At 47.2% G+C, this 17,918-nt stretch overlaps 1 protein-coding gene across 1 annotated transcript in view; it reads left to right on the top strand.

Annotated features, from left to right (window-relative positions):
- The window catches only part of FOXO1 (forkhead box O1), a 92,129-nt gene extending 78,104 nt beyond the window's left edge, over nt 1-14,025 (top strand). Inside the window, exons 2-3 of the mRNA XM_060129011.1 lie at nt 8,842-10,197; nt 10,671-14,025. Coding sequence (XP_059984994.1) covers nt 8,842-10,179 — 1,338 coding nt within the window. The 3' untranslated portion in view covers nt 10,180-10,197; nt 10,671-14,025. The remainder of the gene's footprint in view (nt 1-8,841; nt 10,198-10,670) is intronic.
- The last annotated feature ends 3,893 nt before the right edge of the window (nt 14,026-17,918 follow it).

The following is a 17,918-nucleotide window of genomic DNA, read 5'->3' as shown; positions in this document are numbered from 1 at the left end:
CAGATAGATGCCTCATGATCTGGAACAGAAGGGAAGATGCTTGCATCTAAGGTTTCAGCCTCACCTGGGTTGTTCTGGGTTTTGTCTTTCGGAGTTCCTGGTTTCTGATAGTGTGTAAAACACAGGGCATGAAATGGTATAGGTTTTCACATCTGAAAATTAAGGACTTACCCCTTCCTCTCATAAAATGTAGCTTTCTCTGATACAGGGTTTTCCTATGGGACACAGCATGGGGAAACATGGTGCTTCTTTTTTAATTACCACCTTCTGAGAAGCAAAAGCTTGGGATACTTTTAATATCATTAAGTAAAGCTTCTCTTCCATCCCTGAAGATTTTTTCTTAAGTCCTAAATGTCTGAGGTTGTTGGCTGAAAATTTACCCTGAAATATGGAGGCTTTTGGCCAACAGGAGAGCTTATTAAAGACCAGGCGAGCCGTGGAGCATCGTCTGTTTCTCTATCACAAGGTTTCCTCCTTGGCCGTCCTTCTAGGCCAGGGGTGCGTCCGTCTGCACGCCTTGTTTCCTGATACCACGGTCCCGTTCACTTTGTAACCCACCCCTTTACCCAGCACTCTGCCCTGCAGTCTGCTCTAAATCCCCCCCACCCCTCGGGGGCTCTTTCAGGGTTTGCTGTCTGTGAAGCAGGCGGCGGTGGGTGGCCACTGTGTGGGAAGAGACGCGGAAGAGCGTTGTCCTCGTAATTGCCTTCCTGGATACCAGCTCTTCACTGGCCGACTGGTGTATGTCCCGCTCCTTGAACAAGCTCGTGGACACAGGTTATGACAGGGGTCGCCCCCACAGCTGATGGAACACGGGAGTCAAACGATCCAGACTTTTACCTTTGAAATCCTCTTAAAGGGTGAGAACAATTTCTCTGTCAAAGAAGGGTTTTGCAGCTCAGTTGTGAGGACATGGAAACAGCCTCAGGAAGGCTGGCTGCCTGTTGAACAGGAAGTTTGTGATGAATGGTTTTTTAATCAGGTTGTAACCATTCATGATGGCTAAAAAATTCCTGTTTATACATCTCTTTACTTCCCATCACAAAATAGCCAACCTCTGTTCCCTCACTTTGTGCCAGGTGATGCGCTGAGCACTTTCCATGGAGATGATGCCGTCCCACCCCTAACGATCCCAAGTAACAGTTGGTATTGTGTCACAGACATCAAGACTGGGGCCTGGGGAGACCAGCTGACTCAGGGGTCCCACAGTCTGACCTTGGGATCCACCTCCCCACTGCCTCCTGAAAACACGAAGGTTCGCACGAGATCTTACATGTGTCTTTCTGGTTCTGTTTTACATGAGAGCATAGTCTCTGATGTGCTTTTTTTAGTAGAAGCCGATTTAATGTAGTCATCTTTTCCTTCCTTTGGAATGATTTGAGTCAGAGATAGAGCTGCTTCGAGCCAAATGTGTGTCTGTCTAGCCGCTGGAGAAATCTGTAGCTGAGTATTGGTTTGGTCGGGGGAGGGTCATTGCATGTCCTTGACACTGGTTCTTCTAGGACTAAAGCCCCATGTGATTCTGCTTTTTGTAAATGAACACCCGTAAGCCTTTCACCTGCATTTTAATCTTTCTGAACTCTATTTTCCCTAATATAAAATGAGGGTGTTAGGCCAGGTGACCTTCCCAGGGTTTTCCAGCTCACAAGTTTTATGAGGCTTCGAGTCCTCTGTCCACAGGGGTTCCCAGGGAAGCCTGAGTCCTAGTACAGACTGGGGGTGAGAGTGGCCTTTGGGGTCACTGATGTGCAGGCAAGAAGGACAGGTTTCGGGGAAATGAAATCAGCTTTACAGAAGAGCTGGATGCCAGGGCCTAGTGTGTAAGCGTGTAGATCAAGCTCTTCACAGCAAATCTTCCACTGCAGCACTTTCTCAAGTTGAATTTTTATGCTGTCGGTTGGTAACATACATCTTTCGACATCACCTGTAAAAAAGAAGCATGGGCAAAGGTCACATGTTTCCTTCTGTTTGCAAGCAAAATGCATTATTTTACGAAGTTGTTGTTTTATTAGCACCTCTAACGGGAACTCTGTTGAACAGAGATTATTCCTGCTTTCTCCTTAGTTTGTTTTCATTCTTGGAACTGCAGGAAGGGATGTGTAAAACAGAGGAAGCAGGAGGAGGGGGTGAGTCCATGCTGGGAGCCTACGAAACCATAGCGCACGTTGACAGAGTTCACAGAAATTAGATAAAATGCTTTTGGAAAAACCTAGTGTGTCTAGCGTTTTGAAAGAATTTCTAGAATTTCTAGAACAACAAGTTCATTTAGTCACGTGTTCCAGCGCCTTAGTTTGGAGCTCTTTTTGTTTGGCTTGGTGACTGTAGCTCACACCCACCCTCTCCCAGGGCGACGGGCAGTTGTAGGCTGTGGGACCTCTGAGGGCCTTTCCATTTCCCTCGTGGGTCCTCACAGCCCCTTTGCACAGGCTTTCCCTGGGCGGTGCTCACATTTGAAATTCACACTTGAGCTGCTCTGCTTTCCTTCCACAAAGAGTAACCAATTAGAATTAAAAGCAAACCATATTTTGTAAATTTATTACCCGTTGAGGCAGAACACGAGTTTTCTAAACTAGTGTTTGTAGACAATTATTTCCGCTCCCTCAAGATGCATACATGTAACCTCAGTCTTAAGTATGTTCCTTTGATTCTTCTTCATGATGGTGAAGCCAAAAAGTGGTTTCTCCAGCTGGCAGTGGTGTTGTATGCAGAGTTATTTTGCATGAGATTCATTTTCTGAGCCTCAGTTTTCCTATTTTTAAAATGGGGCCAATAATACCTGCCTTACATAGGGCTCTCGCAAGGGTGGAACGAGACATGATGTATTGAAAGCCGTTTGTAAACTGTAAGGTAAAATCCACGTGTAAAGTATGAAGGCCAGGGGATCCTGAGCAGGATGTATTCAGCTTAAGTTGCTGGTTTTGTTTTATTCTTGGTTAAACACGAAGACCAGAGTAGTCTTAGAATGCCCAGCAGAAAGTAGGGTGCAGCAGTGATGGGTAGAGTGGTGGCTGAGAGGTGGTGGTCTCCACGTACACTCGTGGGTGGGCTGGATGGAGCCGGGTGGGAGCTCAGGTCTGAAGGCGGGATTCAGGAGGGCAGGGGAGGAGGGAAGCAAACCGAGGGCTGGACCCCAGGCCATTTCTTCAGCCCTGGCCTTGCGGGACCAAAGAGTTCGTTAGACTTGACGGAGGTCTAGTTCTGTCTGCTCCCTTGGTTTTCTTTGTTGGGGCTTCTAGTAGACTGGAAGTTTACTGTAATAGACTAGTGCTCTCTAAACGTTTTTGTAAAAATCACACCCTTTTTGATGGTACATTTATTCATTTATACTGTACCAACATATTGTATATATTGTATAATGCATTTGCTCATTTTTATTAATTTTTTTTGAGGCTGGAACAGACAATCTTTATTCAATGGCTAAAGAATGGAGAAACGGAACTTAGTTCTCAAATCAACTTCTCCATGCTCATTTTTTAAAAATGAGATAAAAATGTAAAGTAGGTGAAAAGTGTAAAGATTTCTTCTTGCACGTCGATGGCTGTCCGATTATTGCTTTAGACATCCAGGCTAAGGGCGTCCAGGGAAGGGGCAGTTCCTGCCCTGTGTCTTCAGCGTCTCTGGGGCCCAGCCTTGGAGCGTGGCTTCTTGCAGCCAGGAGGGCGGTGGGCCCGCAGAGCTCAGTCACAACAGTCCCCCGAGGAGACACACCAGCCTGTGGCCTTGGGAGTGGCCCTGCTCTAACACCTGCCGCCGCCTCCCCGTCACACGCCAGCTGAACTCAGAGCGCGGAGCCCGCACGCAAGGCTCGGCAGCCACCTTGAGGATTCTGAGAACGCGCCCGGCAAGCGCGTTTACAGACCAGCTGTAGTATCTAAATTCCTTCATTACCACCTGCCCACAGCAGACACTGTCTAGTGCAGAGAGAAAATATCTTAACTACTACCTCAAAACTGGTCTATTTTCCCAGTAACTAACGTGTAAAAGCCTCGTCTTAGTGGGAACAGTACAAGGTACAATTACAAAGAAACGAGACCAATGTTTGTAATATGGGTGAGTCTCTAAAACACAGACATGTTATCTTATAGGTGCCATTATCTTAATAATAACAGCGGGCCTATCGATTGAGGTAAGGACATCTGTTATCTCATTTAATCTTCACGACAACCCCGTACATGTAGGACCTATTAATCCATTCAACAGATACTTGAGTGTCTACTTGGTGATGGAGCTGTGAGGATATAGCACACAAGCGGACAGCCCAGGTCCCCGAGCTCATGCAGCTCACAGGGTAGTTGGGAGCCAGACATAGCAGAGTCATGCTTGTGGTGAGTTAATCAGGTCCTATGTTAGCTGCAGGCTGGGATGGGCTTCTCAGGAAATGCTTCCGGAAGGAAAGGACACTTGGGCTGAGACAGAAGTTGGGGGTGGTGGTGACCTTTGGCAGGAAGAAGTCGAGGCTCCTGGACAGTCCTTTGTACATCATTTTTTGTCTGGAGTGGCCATTTAGGTGGACTTGTTCCTTTCCCAGGTAGATCATAAAACACCTGGAGGGCAGACTCTGTGACTAATTCCTTCTGACATCCTTCACTGCACCCAGCATAAATCAGTCCCAATAAAAGTTACTTGGCATGAATTGGTGCACGAATGGATAGAGAAAAGATGTGGAAGGCATTACATCTTCCCTGTGATGTTTTTGGGATGTCAGTCAACAAACGTTCATTGAATGTATCATGTGTGTAGAGCATCTGTTAGGGGCTTTGAGATTAGGAGATAAAAACACACTCCAGCCCCTTGCCCTTTAAGAAGCTTGGAATCTGGTCTGTAGAGTGCACAAAATGAACACCCGAGCATTTGAAACAGCTGGCAGAGCAGGTTGAGCAAGCCAGGGCACACTGGGTGCAGGCTGCCCCTTCCCCCAACAAGATCCACGGACTTCCATTGGGTCAGGCTTCCCAAGAACTCGCTGCCCTGCTCGGGGTGGCCAGGCATGCAGAAGGCGAGGGAGAGTCAAGGGCCAGGCGGCCGAGGGGCTTGTGCAGAGGGGAGCCAGCCGGGCACCAGCGAGCGGCAAGCCCGGACTGCGGAGACTACGGCTAGTGGAGGGGAAAGTTGTTGAGTGGTCTTTTTCTCTGATGGTCTCATGCAGAACCTCAGGATTTAGGTATGTGGTTTGCAGTGCACGAGTCTCCTGTCCTCTCACCCTACCTCTCTCCTCACGTGGTATTTATTCGTGGTCGAAGAACTGAACAGCTCAGAGCACTGCTGTCCGCGTGTGGCTCTCTGCACAGGTCACGGGGAACCGCAATTTCCCTGCCTCGGCTGTGTCCACCGCATCCGGCAGAGATTTGCAGACATAACATCATTAATAGTGACACGTATTTTTACAAGCTTTACCTCTTCAACACCCTCCACTCCGATATTCCCCATTGGAAATCATAGCTTCTTTAATGTCCTGCCGGCTGTGTGAAAAACAGGAATTTATGTAACAAGCCCTGCGCAGCAAACCTTTTCCTGTTCGGAAAAAAATTTTTTAATTGTTGGCAAAGTTAGGAGACAGCTCTGTTGCTCAAAGAGCGACCTGAAATGTCCTCTTAGGAAAATATGTAGCATAATGTTTTGATAAGTAAGGGATTGTTCTACGTCCACTCCCCGCCCCCCCCCTTTTTTTGGTAAATCTAAGTGGTAAGTTAGCGTATGTCCCATCCAAGCTAGTGAACTTTTTAAAGATTTCATCATGACAGATTCTGCAGTCTTGTTAGAAATGTCCCCCAGGGACGTTCCTGGTGGCGCAGTGGTTAAGAATCCGCCTGCCAATGCCAGGGACACGTGTTCGAGCCCTGGTCCGGGAAGACCCCACATGCCGCGGAGCAGCTAAGCCCGTGTGCCACAACTGCTGAGCCTGTGTTCTAGAGCCCGCGAGCCACAACTACTGAGCCCATGTGCCACAACTACTGAAGCCTGCATCCCACAACTACTGAGCCTGCGCTCTAGAGCTCATGAGCCACAACTACTGAGCCTGCACTCTAGAGCCCGTGAGCCACAACTACTGAAGCCCGCGCACCTAGAGCCCGTGCTCCACAACAAGAGAAGCCACCACATTGAGAGGCCCGTGCACTGCAACGAAGAGGAGCCCCCGCTCACCGCAACTAGAGAAAGCCCGTGCGCAGCAACGAAGACCCAACGCAGCCAAAAAAAACCCCAAAAAACAAAAAGAAAGGAATGGCTTCCAGGCAAAAATAAGATTAAAAAAAAAAAAGTCCCCCAATTGCAGTTGCAAATGATCTGATCTAATTATGTGAATTATAGAGCTGTGCCACCCCTCCCCCAGGCAGTGCAGAGCCAGGAAGCTACTGTCTAGGAAGATCTTCCCCCCTTTATCAGTTACTAAATGTGACAGGGACAGGAGTCAAGCTTCCTTTCCTCCAGAGATTTCATCGTCGCTTATCTGTGTTTCTGTTGTGTTCAAAGAACAAAATAGTCATGATGGAATATTGGGAGCACACAGTATGTGCGTGCGTGTGAGTGTGCGCGCGCATGCGCGCGTAAGTAAAACCTTCCCATGGGGTTTGGGGAATCTTATGGGGATGAAATAGGACATTGGGGAATTGCAGTGCTGGGCCTCTTTTTAGAGGGTTCTTGTATGTCCACAAAGTCCTCAAAGCCGGTCTTGAGTTGGGGATAGATCTGTAGGTGAGAAGGAAGAGGAGAATCTTGGCAACAGAAGAAAACCCTCACTGCCATCCACTTACACACCTGCCCAGCGTCCAGCCTGGAAGCCCCCATTCAGGGCCAGGGCTGACCCACACTCGCCTGGGCCTGGCAGAAGGGCTCATCACATAGCTGCTGTGTTGCAATCCTTGGGTGGAATGTAGTACAGAGGGTCAGAGGGAGTTTTGAAATGTGGATTTCTCAGCCTTGACTGTCCGGCCTCACTCTGACTTTTGCATCTCCTTTTAGAAAGTGAGATTTTTTCCCTTTGTTTTCTGCCTCCTTTTAATGAGGAAAATTGTGAACTCACAGTCTGTGTTGAGTCCCGGCCTACCCTGCTGTGTGCCAAGGCTTTGTTGTGGCGCAGTGATTGGCATTCAGGCATCTGCGTCCCACGGCGATGGCGTGAGGGTGTGGGTGTCGTGGCTGCATCCCGGGCGACCACAAATCCAGCCAGAGCCTTTCCGTGGCCAGGGAGGGGGGCCGCAGCGGTTCGGGGGGCTCCGTTGGCTGAGCCTTGCATTCAGTCGGCAGAGGAAGCCAGGGAAGTCTGGGGGCCACGCACACAGCACACACAGCCCTGCTCCAGGTCCCCAGGTCCCCGCCCCTGGACTTGGGATCAGGGCCCTGATGACGGAGTCTGCTGCGTGCCCTGTCTTGTGCTGGGGCAAAAAAATCTATCAGAGAAGCTCCCTCCTCCTCGGAAGCCCCCCTTTCCTTGTCCACATGTCCCAGAGGCTATCCAGGTGCTGTCAGTCTCGCCGTGTGTCCAGTAGGGGAATTGCATTCGGGCTTCCTTGTTTACCGCCTGGCTCCACGGCTTCTGCTGGAGCTTGCGACCGTCTCTGGCACCCGTTGCAGCGTGTTCCGAGTGGAGTGGTGGGTTTGTGTTCGTGATACCCGTAAGCTCCTACCGACACCCCAGTGACTAGGAGGGGGGAAATGGGCTCAGAATGGGCGGTGCCTTGGGCCCCTCCTCCCCACCCCCCAACCAAGTTGGGATCTAACACCTTCTTCTTGGTGACCGCTTACCATGTTGTACACACCACTGAGCATTTGACCTACCTTATCTCGTGGAATCCATAGAACAGCCCCAAAGGGGCTATAAGGTACATGGGGACCAAGCAGTTACCCAAGGTTTGTAGCCAGTGAGCAGCAGAGCCACCTAAGTCCTCCCAAAACAGTTGATTTTCTTTACTAACTGTCCTAGGGGGCATGCGATTTAGTTGTGGAGCCGTACTCAGTGGATCAAAGCCACCAGCTCTCTGTCCTCTCCACCACTCTGTCCCTCCCAGACCGGCTTTTTGGCCAGAGTGTAACCTCTGACGGGTGTCAGAGGCTGAGCTAGGTGGTGCGTGCTACTGGTTATTGCTGGGAGGAGAGGGTTGTGAACAACGTTTGAATTTAAACTTTCTTTTCTTTTCTTTTCTTCTCTTTTCTTTCTTCCTCTCTCTCTCTCTCTCTTTCTTTCTTTCTTTTTTTCTTTCTTTTCTTCCTTCCTCTCTCGTTTTTTTTGGCAGTTCAACTTTCTAAAATTAAACAACAGCCCAGTTGTCCTTATATTCACCTATATCTGCCATGGACTTTAAGGATGTAAATGAGTCTATGTCTTACTAGTTTTCAGGCTTTTAATTCTTGACTAAGAATATATCCTGCTTCTTTTCTCTCCTTTCCGTGACCACGTGGGCCCCATAATATAAAACTTCTCACTTTGTGTAAGTGGCAAATGTGCCATCCGAAGAGAATTTGCAGTAGTTCTAGGCGTGATGGAGTGGAAAGGGGTTTTGATAGCACTTTGTTGTGGAGTGCTATTTGCATAGCAAATCCAAGTGGTTTAAAAACCAGTTCCTGTAATTTCCCGCAAAATAGAGCTGTGTAAAAGAAGGTGTTTATAATAATGCTCATTTAACTTTGTCCCGTCGTTAAATTAAGACACAGATACTGTTTTTAAGATACGATACTGTTTTTCCTTTACTGATTTGAGCTCTCACCTAGTGACTGTACCGGTTGAAATCTATACCGTAAACCCTTTCAAAACTTGACTTGTCTTCCATGTGATACGTGTCTGTATCGAATAGCGGGTTTTCCCATTGGAGGAGTATTGTATTTCTAACGTGGTGTTTTGCTTTACAGAATTCAATTCGTCATAATCTGTCCCTACACAGCAAGTTTATTCGAGTGCAGAATGAAGGAACGGGAAAAAGTTCCTGGTGGATGCTTAATCCAGAGGGAGGCAAGAGTGGGAAATCCCCCAGGAGAAGAGCCGCCTCCATGGACAACAACAGTAAATTTGCTAAGAGCCGAGGCCGAGCTGCCAAGAAAAAAGCATCCCTCCAGTCTGGCCAGGAGGGTGCCGGGGACAGCCCAGGGTCTCAGTTTCCTAAGTGGCCTGCGAGCCCTGGCTCTCACAGCAATGATGACTTTGATAACTGGAGTACATTTCGCCCTCGAACGAGCTCGAATGCTAGTACTATTAGTGGGAGGCTTTCTCCCATTATGACTGAACAGGATGATCTTGGAGACGGGGATGTGCATTCCATGGTGTACCCACCGTCTGCTGCAAAGATGGCTTCTACCCTGCCCAGTCTGTCTGAGATAAGCAGTCCTGAGAACATGGAAAACCTTTTGGATAATCTCAACCTTCTCTCATCACCAACGTCATTAACTGTTTCAACCCAGTCCTCGCCGGGCACCATGATGCAGCAGACACCATGCTACTCGTTTGCGCCGCCAAACACCAGTCTGAACTCACCCAGCCCGAACTACCAAAAATACACGTACGGCCAGTCCAGCATGAGCCCTTTGCCCCAGATGCCTATGCAAACGCTTCAGGACAGCAAGTCGAGTTACGGAGGCATGAGTCAGTATAACTGTGCACCGGGACTCTTGAAGGAGTTACTTACTTCCGACTCTCCTCCCCATAATGACATTATGACACCAGTTGATCCTGGGGTGGCTCAACCCAGCAGCCGAGTCCTTGGCCAGAATGTGCTGATGGGCCCTAATTCGGTCATGCCAGCCTATGGCAGCCAGGCATCTCATAACAAGATGATGAACCCCAGCTCCCACAGCCACCCTGGACACGCTCAGTCGACGTCTGCGGTTAACGGGCGTGCCTTGCCCCACGCGGTGAACACCATGCCCCACACCTCGGGTCTGAGCCGCTTGGCCCCAGTGAAGACAGCTTTACAAGTGCCTCTGCCCCACCCCATGCAGATGAATGCCCTGGGGGGCTACTCCTCCGTGAGCAGCTGCAACGGCTACGGCAGGATGGGCATTCTCCACCAGGAGAAGCTCCCAAGTGACTTGGACGGCATGTTTATCGAGCGCTTGGACTGTGACATGGAGTCCATCATCCGGAACGACCTCATGGATGGAGATACGTTGGATTTTAACTTTGACAATGTGTTGCCCAACCAAAGCTTCCCACACAGTGTCAAGACGACGACACACAGCTGGGTGTCAGGCTGAGAGCGAGCGAGTGAGCAGGTAAGAGCACCCCGATATCAAAAGACCTTCTGAAAACAGGACTTAGAAGAGAGGAACCCAGTACCTTGCCTTGTATCTTCCATGGTCGGGGAGTTTTGGATGGCAGCTGGCCGCCCCTTGCCGAGAGGCACCTTTTATCATTCATTCTCCACCCCTTTTGCAGCTTAGAAATTTTCCTTTGGAGCTTAAACGTAAGGAAGCTTTTCCTCTAACTGCTTTAGAGAGTTTCTTTCGACAGACTAGATGGCTGCATCTTTTTAGCAACTCTTCAATAAGTGAATACATTTGATACAAATCAAATGCTGAAGGGTTTTTTAAAGTGGAATTTTTTCCCACCGAATGATTTCAGAGCTGTTTGAGAAAGTCCAGCCCCCCCTGCAAGTATGTCTGTCACCCTGATATGTTGAGTTGAATTGATTTTAATTTGGCTGTATATTCAATGAGTGTGTGTGTGTATGTGTTTTCTTTCCTAGGCTACACTTAAAAGTACTTCAGATTGTCTGACAGCAGGAACTGAGAGAAGCAGTCCAAAGATGTCCTTCACCCTACCTTTTCGTTTTCTTGATTAAAAAAAAAAAAAGAAAAAAAGTGTTTCTTTTTTCCTTTCGTCAGACTTGGCAGCGAAGACACTTTTCCTGTACAGGATGTTTGCCCGATGTTTGCAGGTTACGTGCTGCTGTAGATAAGGACTGTGCCATTGGAAATTTCATTACAATGAAGTGCCAAACTCACTACACCGTATAATTGCAGAAAAGACTTTTGGATCCTGGTGTGCTTTCAAGTTTTGTATATAAGCCGTAGCTACAGAATTGTATTTGTGTGCATTTTTGTTTTTTTAAATATTCATTTGGTCCAAGGAAAGTTTCTACTCTTTTTGTAATACTGTGATGGTCTCATGTCCTTGATAAGTTAAACTTTTGTTTGTACGACCTGTGTTCTGCTGAACTGATGAATGACAAAGAACCAAGCTCTCCATTCTGCACCTCCATGGAACGGCTCTGGACCTGTTCACGTTGCCACATAACTCACAGGAGAACCAGTAGCCTGTTGTCCGTCTGCTGAATTAATGGACTTATCAGAACTCTTTTGGAAAAAAAAAAAAGAATAGAAAATAGGTTAAACGCCAGCCTTGTACAAGTCTTTTCTATTTTTTTTGGTTTGTTTATTTTGTTATTTGCAAATTTGTACAAACACTTAAATGGTTCTAATTTCCAGATGAATGATTTTTGATGTTATTGTTGGGACTTGAGATCATTTTTGGAATAGATATTGAACTGTAATGTTTTCTTAAAACTAGAGTCTACTTTGTTACATAGTCTGCTTGTAAATTTGTGGAATCCCAGATATTTGAAGCAGCATCCGTAATTTTCATTTTGTATTTCTAACTGGATTAGTACTAATTTTATACGTGCTTAACTGGTTTGTACACTTTGGGATGCTACTTGGTGATGTTTCTGACTAATCTTTCAATCATTGTAATTAGTACTTGCACACTCAACATTTCTGTCCCTATCTTGGCAGGAGAGTGATGTATAGTTATGAACATTTTGTGTTTCACGTTTAGGAGAACTTGATATGTTTTTATGTATGCGTTTTTAAAAGATTCCATCCGCTTCTACTATCCTGTGAATTAAGCATACCACACAGCATTGACTCTGCTGACGGATGCCTGTATGCTCTTTGTTGCAAATACTCCTGGCGGGGGGCCTCGTAATATTTGTAGATCAGAAGGGGAGATCCACCTCTAAAACAGTGCTCCTTTCTCAAGCTGGGGGTTTTGATCAACGTAACCGTTTTGAGTTGAGCTTCAGCAAAAGTTTTCCCTCGTAATACTGTGCTCTTCCTGGTCCAGGTGGAGGTTGGTTCTGTAGCTCTGCCTTGAAGAATCAGGTCCACACTCATGCTTCATCCCTCTTTCCCTCTGTCCTTGGGCTACTTGGCACCCTGTGGAAGGCCAAGTCGAAGCGGGGAATTTTTAAGTGGCACTCAAGTGATTTTTAGAATGTTTTGTGTTCATGAGTGCAGGTGGCTACCAAATGGAATAGAACTTGCTTAAAAATCGGGGCAATGAATTTGAAAACCAACAAACCAGCTGTAAGTGGTATATTTGAGTTTATTTTAAAAAGCCTTAGCGTAAGTTAAGAATTGGAGTGTTTCTTCTGCCTTTAGCAACGCCAATTATAATTGTGATCATTATGTTGTAATATTGATATTTTCCAATTACCTGTACTGATAGACCAAGTTAACTGGCTTTGCGTGCCATTTAATCCACCGGTGTGTTCACGTCATGTGGAACGCTGAGAATCCGCACAGTAAAAGGAACAGGTGCACAAAAACGTTCCTCTGGCCTTCTTGAGAAGGCTCTGATTTCTGTGAACCCAGCCCACTTCACACTTGCTGTGTCTTGCCTGTGAGTTGCGTCTCTGTTGGCTTGGTTTTTCCTCCGTGTTTAACAAGAACGCAGGTGTTCTGATGGCGCTCTCCTCCAGGAGACAGGCTCTACTGTAAGCTCCCTCAGTGACTTCTGTGCTTCTGAAAATTCATTAAAACAGCCGCCTCTCTAGCCATCTTCATTGTTGGCCACTCCAAAATAAGTCTGGTCATAGAAACCCTAGTTCTTCTGAGCAGTGCCTTCTGCACATGTGCTAGAGCTCGCTGGAGCCGGAGTACTCGTGTTCCCCTCTGGGTCCACCTGCCACCACTCCCCGCCTCCCAGGCATCACACGGTGAGACTCCCCACCGCCTTGTTCATTGAAGAGGCAACCGTAGCTACAAATCACTGTTAAAATCTTACTACTTCGTAGAGTGACTTTTAAAAAGATGTTGCTTCCTCTTGAGTCTGTGTAAATATCTTTTTTTTTTTTCTTCAAATTTTTCTTTGTGTTGAAATTCTAACAGGAATCCTGGGTAGCTCTCCGGGGTACAGTGAAGTCCAGTGAAAGGCACCTTGTCTATTTTGAAAACAAACATTATGTGACCTCTAGTAATTCTTTTTCTGTAAGAATACTGACTTTCTGGAGTAATGAGTATATCAGTTATTGTACATGATTGCTTTGTGAAATGTGCAAATGATACCACCTATGCAGCCTTGTTTGATTTATTTCCTCTGGTTTGTACTGTTATTAAAAGCATATTGTATTATAGAGCTATTCAGATATTTTAAATATAAAGTATTGTTTCCGTAATATAGACGTATGGAATATATTTAGGTCATAGATGTGTTACTTGGAAAGTTCTGCTTTGACAAACTGACAAAGTCTAAATTAATTAGCAAATGTTGTACCCCAGTGAGCAGTGAAACATCATCCCCAAAAGAGGAGAAGAGACACTTAAAATGGAAACAGTTACCCCCAAATATACAATTCGGACCCGTTCAGCTGCTGAATATATGTTATCAGTCCTCCCCTCCCACCCACCATTCCCCAACCCCCAACTGGAAATTCTTACATTCAGCTCCTAAGAGTTCTTAATTTATAACTGACTTTTAAACAAGAAGTTTCTCTTGTGGTTTTAGTTTGGGAGTAACCATTCAGTAAAAGTTGCAGTGTGGTTTATGCAAACAGAACAGCCTAGCATTACTCTTGGCCTCCTCCCTGACGGGGGCGGGGGGCTGACAGCCTGGCAGTGTGGCCAGGTGCGGCCACGTCCATCCCGTCAGGACGCAGTCACTCCCGCCCACATTTCGCTACTCGAGTTTAGTACCAGGTTCCACGTTCCCGTTCCCATACTCTCTGAGAAGTGCCTGATGATGCTGATGTACTTACAGACACAAGAACAATCTTTGCTGTTACTGTATAAAGCCATAAATGTACATAAATTATGTTTAAATGGTTTGGTGTCATTCTTTTCTAGTTGTGCAGAATAAGCTCTTTATTAGGTTTATGGGGTTTTTTTTGTTTTTCCGTTTTTTCATGTTTTGCTCTCACGTGAGTTCAACCCTTGTCAGCCACGGTGCCACGGTTTATTCAAATCTGGTATTTCTTTGGGGGGTGGTGGAAACAGTCCCTCTGGGACCAAACTATCATCCCCAAGAACTGAAGAGCAAGTAGACTCCCTGGTAACAAACCTCCCTGAAGCACTTCATCCGTGGAGCGCCTGACACTACATCTGGAACAGAAATGACCAGGCATAAGAGATCTCCTGTTGGAATAGGTGGGGCTGAAGGGAGAAACACCTGAAGGGCAGGCTGGGGAGGGCCCTGGCTAGGAGGTCAGCGAGCAGGGATGGGTGGTGCGGTGGGAGCAGTGGCTTTCCAAGGCCACATGAAGGGGGCGTTGTGCCTTCCACTCAGCGGCTGCAGGTTGAGGTTTCTTTCTTTGCTTTTTTTTTCCAGAAAGTGCCCGAGGAATGAGCTGGGATTAGATTAATGATGTTACTAAATCCAGGATTAAAACCAGGATTAAGTCCCGTCTCTCCATGCTTCTGACTCTTTTGCTAGGCAAGGGGACATCCAAATGAGTTGGAGTAGGAAATAGGAAATAGGTCATTCTAATGTTTGTCCGTGTAGACACTGGAAGATCAGTCCAGCTTTCAGAGTTTTCGTTTTTTCCTTACTTCCTTTCAGCAATGGAACCCTTGCTTTAAAAGACACGATAGTCAGAAGTCCAGAGTGTGGAACAGATATAAGAGCATCTACCCCCAGACCTGGGTCTTGTGCATAGATCACTTAGAAAAGTGATCTAGTCCAAATGCAGAAAAACGCCTTGATTGTACCACCAGAACTCAAACCAGCAGGCTCCTTTCAAAACCCTCTGTACATATACGTAAAATCACGCACCTGATGTCATTCATTAAGATAAGTTGATAAGAGGAAGCAACACAGTGGGAAGCGACAGATCCCATGGTTGGAGCTCTATGGTTAACATGGAGGGAGAAACTTCCTTCCCCGGACAGAATCTAGGCCCCTGCTGTGACCAGAGACGGACGGATTGTGGACCTGCCACACTGAAGGACTCTGCCTTGGCTATCGTTCTCCACGTTGGAGCTGACCTACTGTAACAGTGATGGTGCTGGTTAAACTTACACCCGTTGGTGTGGTTAGGTAGGTGGCAGGCTGTTCCTAGAGACGTATTGCACTAAGTGGCAGTCTTGGCAGTAGGCACTGTCATGTAGACATTGAACCTTGTATCATCTGTTAGTGTTCCTCATGGGTCATGAGCCTGCAGCCAGGCTGGGCCGTGACCTCTAAAATGACAGTGTGTTCACGTTAGGTTTCCTTATTCTCATTTATTATTTCATGTAGAAAATTAGCCTGGTGATCACATGGATACATGGTCTCTAGGATGTTTTCCAGCTTAAGTAACTGGAAAATGAGTGAAGTTAGTGTGGAATGGAAAGGGAGGTCTGTGTTGGCATGAAAGAATGAGGAAGGGGCTTCCCTGGTGGCGCAGTGGTTGAGAGCCCGCCTGCCGATGCAGGGGACACGGGATCGTGCCCCAGTCCGGGAAGATCCCACATGCCGCGGAGCGGCTGGGCCCGTGAGCCATGGCCACTGAGCCTGCGCGTCTGGAGCCTGTGCTCCGCAGCGGGAGAGGCCGCAGCAGTGAGAGGCCCGCGTACCGCAAAAACAAACAAAAGAATGAGGAAGGCAGGTAGTCCTGGGTGGTGGTGGGTAATCCGGATGTGAGATGGAGACAGCCGAGGTACGAGCTGCAGGTGAAGGGCAGGCCTTTGGATCCTTTGACCAGAGGAAGCTGCAGAGTGGCATGGGCATCTAGAAGTTCAAGAGAGAACTTCTAGTTTTGCAGGTGGCTGGGAGAGGAGGCTTTCTATGCGGATCCCAGGCTTCGCCAACATGGCTGTGAGAGGGAGAAGCTGCACGCTTGAGAAGCATTCACCTGTTAAGGAGAAAAGGCGATGGAGGCCAACTTTCTTAGGCCATCTTTTCTCTGCTTGACTGGTAGCAGGATACTGTTTCCAACCCTACTGCCCATGAACTCAAAGGCAAAGTTGAAACTTCTTGGCATTAGTACTTTTATCACGTTCATGTCTTCGAAAAGTGAAAGTCTTGTTTGCATTGGCAGCCACTGGTGGAAAGTAGAGATTTACATCCTCCAGGAAGAAAGAGGGCAACTTTTTGGGGGCTTGTTAGTCATTCTTTACATTTCTTTCCGCGAGCTCCAATCCCCGACAAGCAACTTTCAGAGTTCCCATAAAACTTAAAATTGCCTAAGATGGTAACCCACTTGCTGGAGTTTCTCTAAACCCACTCTGGGGATTGTTACGTTACTAAAATTGCTGCTCCAGGGAGGTGATCTTAGCTGCTTAGAACAGAGCTCACAGTGGGCCATTTTAACACAGATTTCTCTCTCTGGTGAATTGGGGTAGAGGACGGTCCGCTTTGCACTTTGGTTGCAAACTGGTTCGAGAACAAACCAGAGATGCCCACTGCTTAGTCTGTGCTGGTGGCAGGGACACTCGGAGTGTTTGCAGAGCAGTGAGCTTCCCTGATGCGTGGGCAGTGATTTCCCCACAGACGAGGTAAGTTGAGGATACCTTCTACGTGCCTCACCGGTGTGATGTGAGGATTGGAGGGTGAGGTAATGTCTGCAGATGACTTCCCCTGTCAGGGGAAAAGCAGTTGGTGTCAGCATAGGTAATGGTAGGCCTTGGAGATTCGTTTCCTTAGTGGGGCTTCTAGACAGTCAGCATTTCCCCGCAGGGTAAGTGGAAGAGCTGCTTGGCTCATTTCCGTGGTTCTTCCGCATCCCCATTTGCAGGCCTCCGTGTCTTACACAGGGGAGTGGGTAGACATTCTACCAGACCCAAACGCCAGGAGAGTCCATAGCCTCTCCTTGGTAACTCTAGAAGCACTTAGTAAGTTGTAAACCCATTATGTGCCCAATACAAACTAGTCGAGATACTTGTTTCCCAAGAACAAGTGGACCTATATTAAGAAAATTGAGAGACATTTGTAGGCTATTTGACCTCGACCTCACCCTACTCATATTCACCCAGAGGCTGTGGAGGACGTCAGCTCCATGTGCCCTTATAGGCTAACCTGTAAGTATAGGGAATGAGGAGAGGAGAGGGCCAGGCTGAGGTTGAGGGGTCGTGGTGTGCTGGAGCCCGATGGCCCATTTCACAGGAGCTGATGCTTAAGTGTGCAGGAATTCTGTGAGCCGATTTCAGAGAGCACCATTATTTGCAATTAACTTAGACAAACTTACCAAGTTACATTTAAAAGCAAAGGCAGTAAATACTCAGAACTCATCATGTCCTCGTGAACTACACGTGGCTCTTGTCTGCTCTGGAAGTAAATATTTGCCCTGGTTGTGTCTTAGGATGGGGATGCTGCCACTGCTGGTGCTGAAGCTGAGCAAAGTTTCAGTTTAATAAATATAGTTTGAACGAGGGTGGGAAATGGCTTAACAATAAATCATATCAGTTGTTTTTTTTTTTGGCGGGGGGCCGTGCTGCGCAGCTCGTGGGATCTTAGTTCCCCGGCCAGAGATCGAACCTGGGCCCTCGGCAGTGAGAGTGCGGAGTCTTACCACTGGACTGCCAGGGAAGCCCCATGTCAGTTAAATTTATTGAGAAAACAAATTTATTAAGAAAAGAGTTAGTGGATTGGGATGCAAGTCCCTTTGTCAAATCCTGGCTGAATTGCCTTCACTGCCATATGTTGGCTACAGATGAAAGAGTTTGCCAAAAATCAATTGGCCTGATAGAGTTTACAGTAAAGGCTGTTGTGTATTTTGTTATTTATAGAGTGTGTGTTG

Source organism: Lagenorhynchus albirostris, chromosome 18 (genome assembly GCF_949774975.1).
Source record: "Lagenorhynchus albirostris chromosome 18, mLagAlb1.1, whole genome shotgun sequence".
Classification (NCBI taxonomy): Eukaryota; Metazoa; Chordata; class Mammalia; order Artiodactyla; family Delphinidae; genus Lagenorhynchus; species Lagenorhynchus albirostris.
Note: the sequence above shows the minus strand (reverse complement) of the source record. Positions and strands in the feature narration are given on the sequence as shown.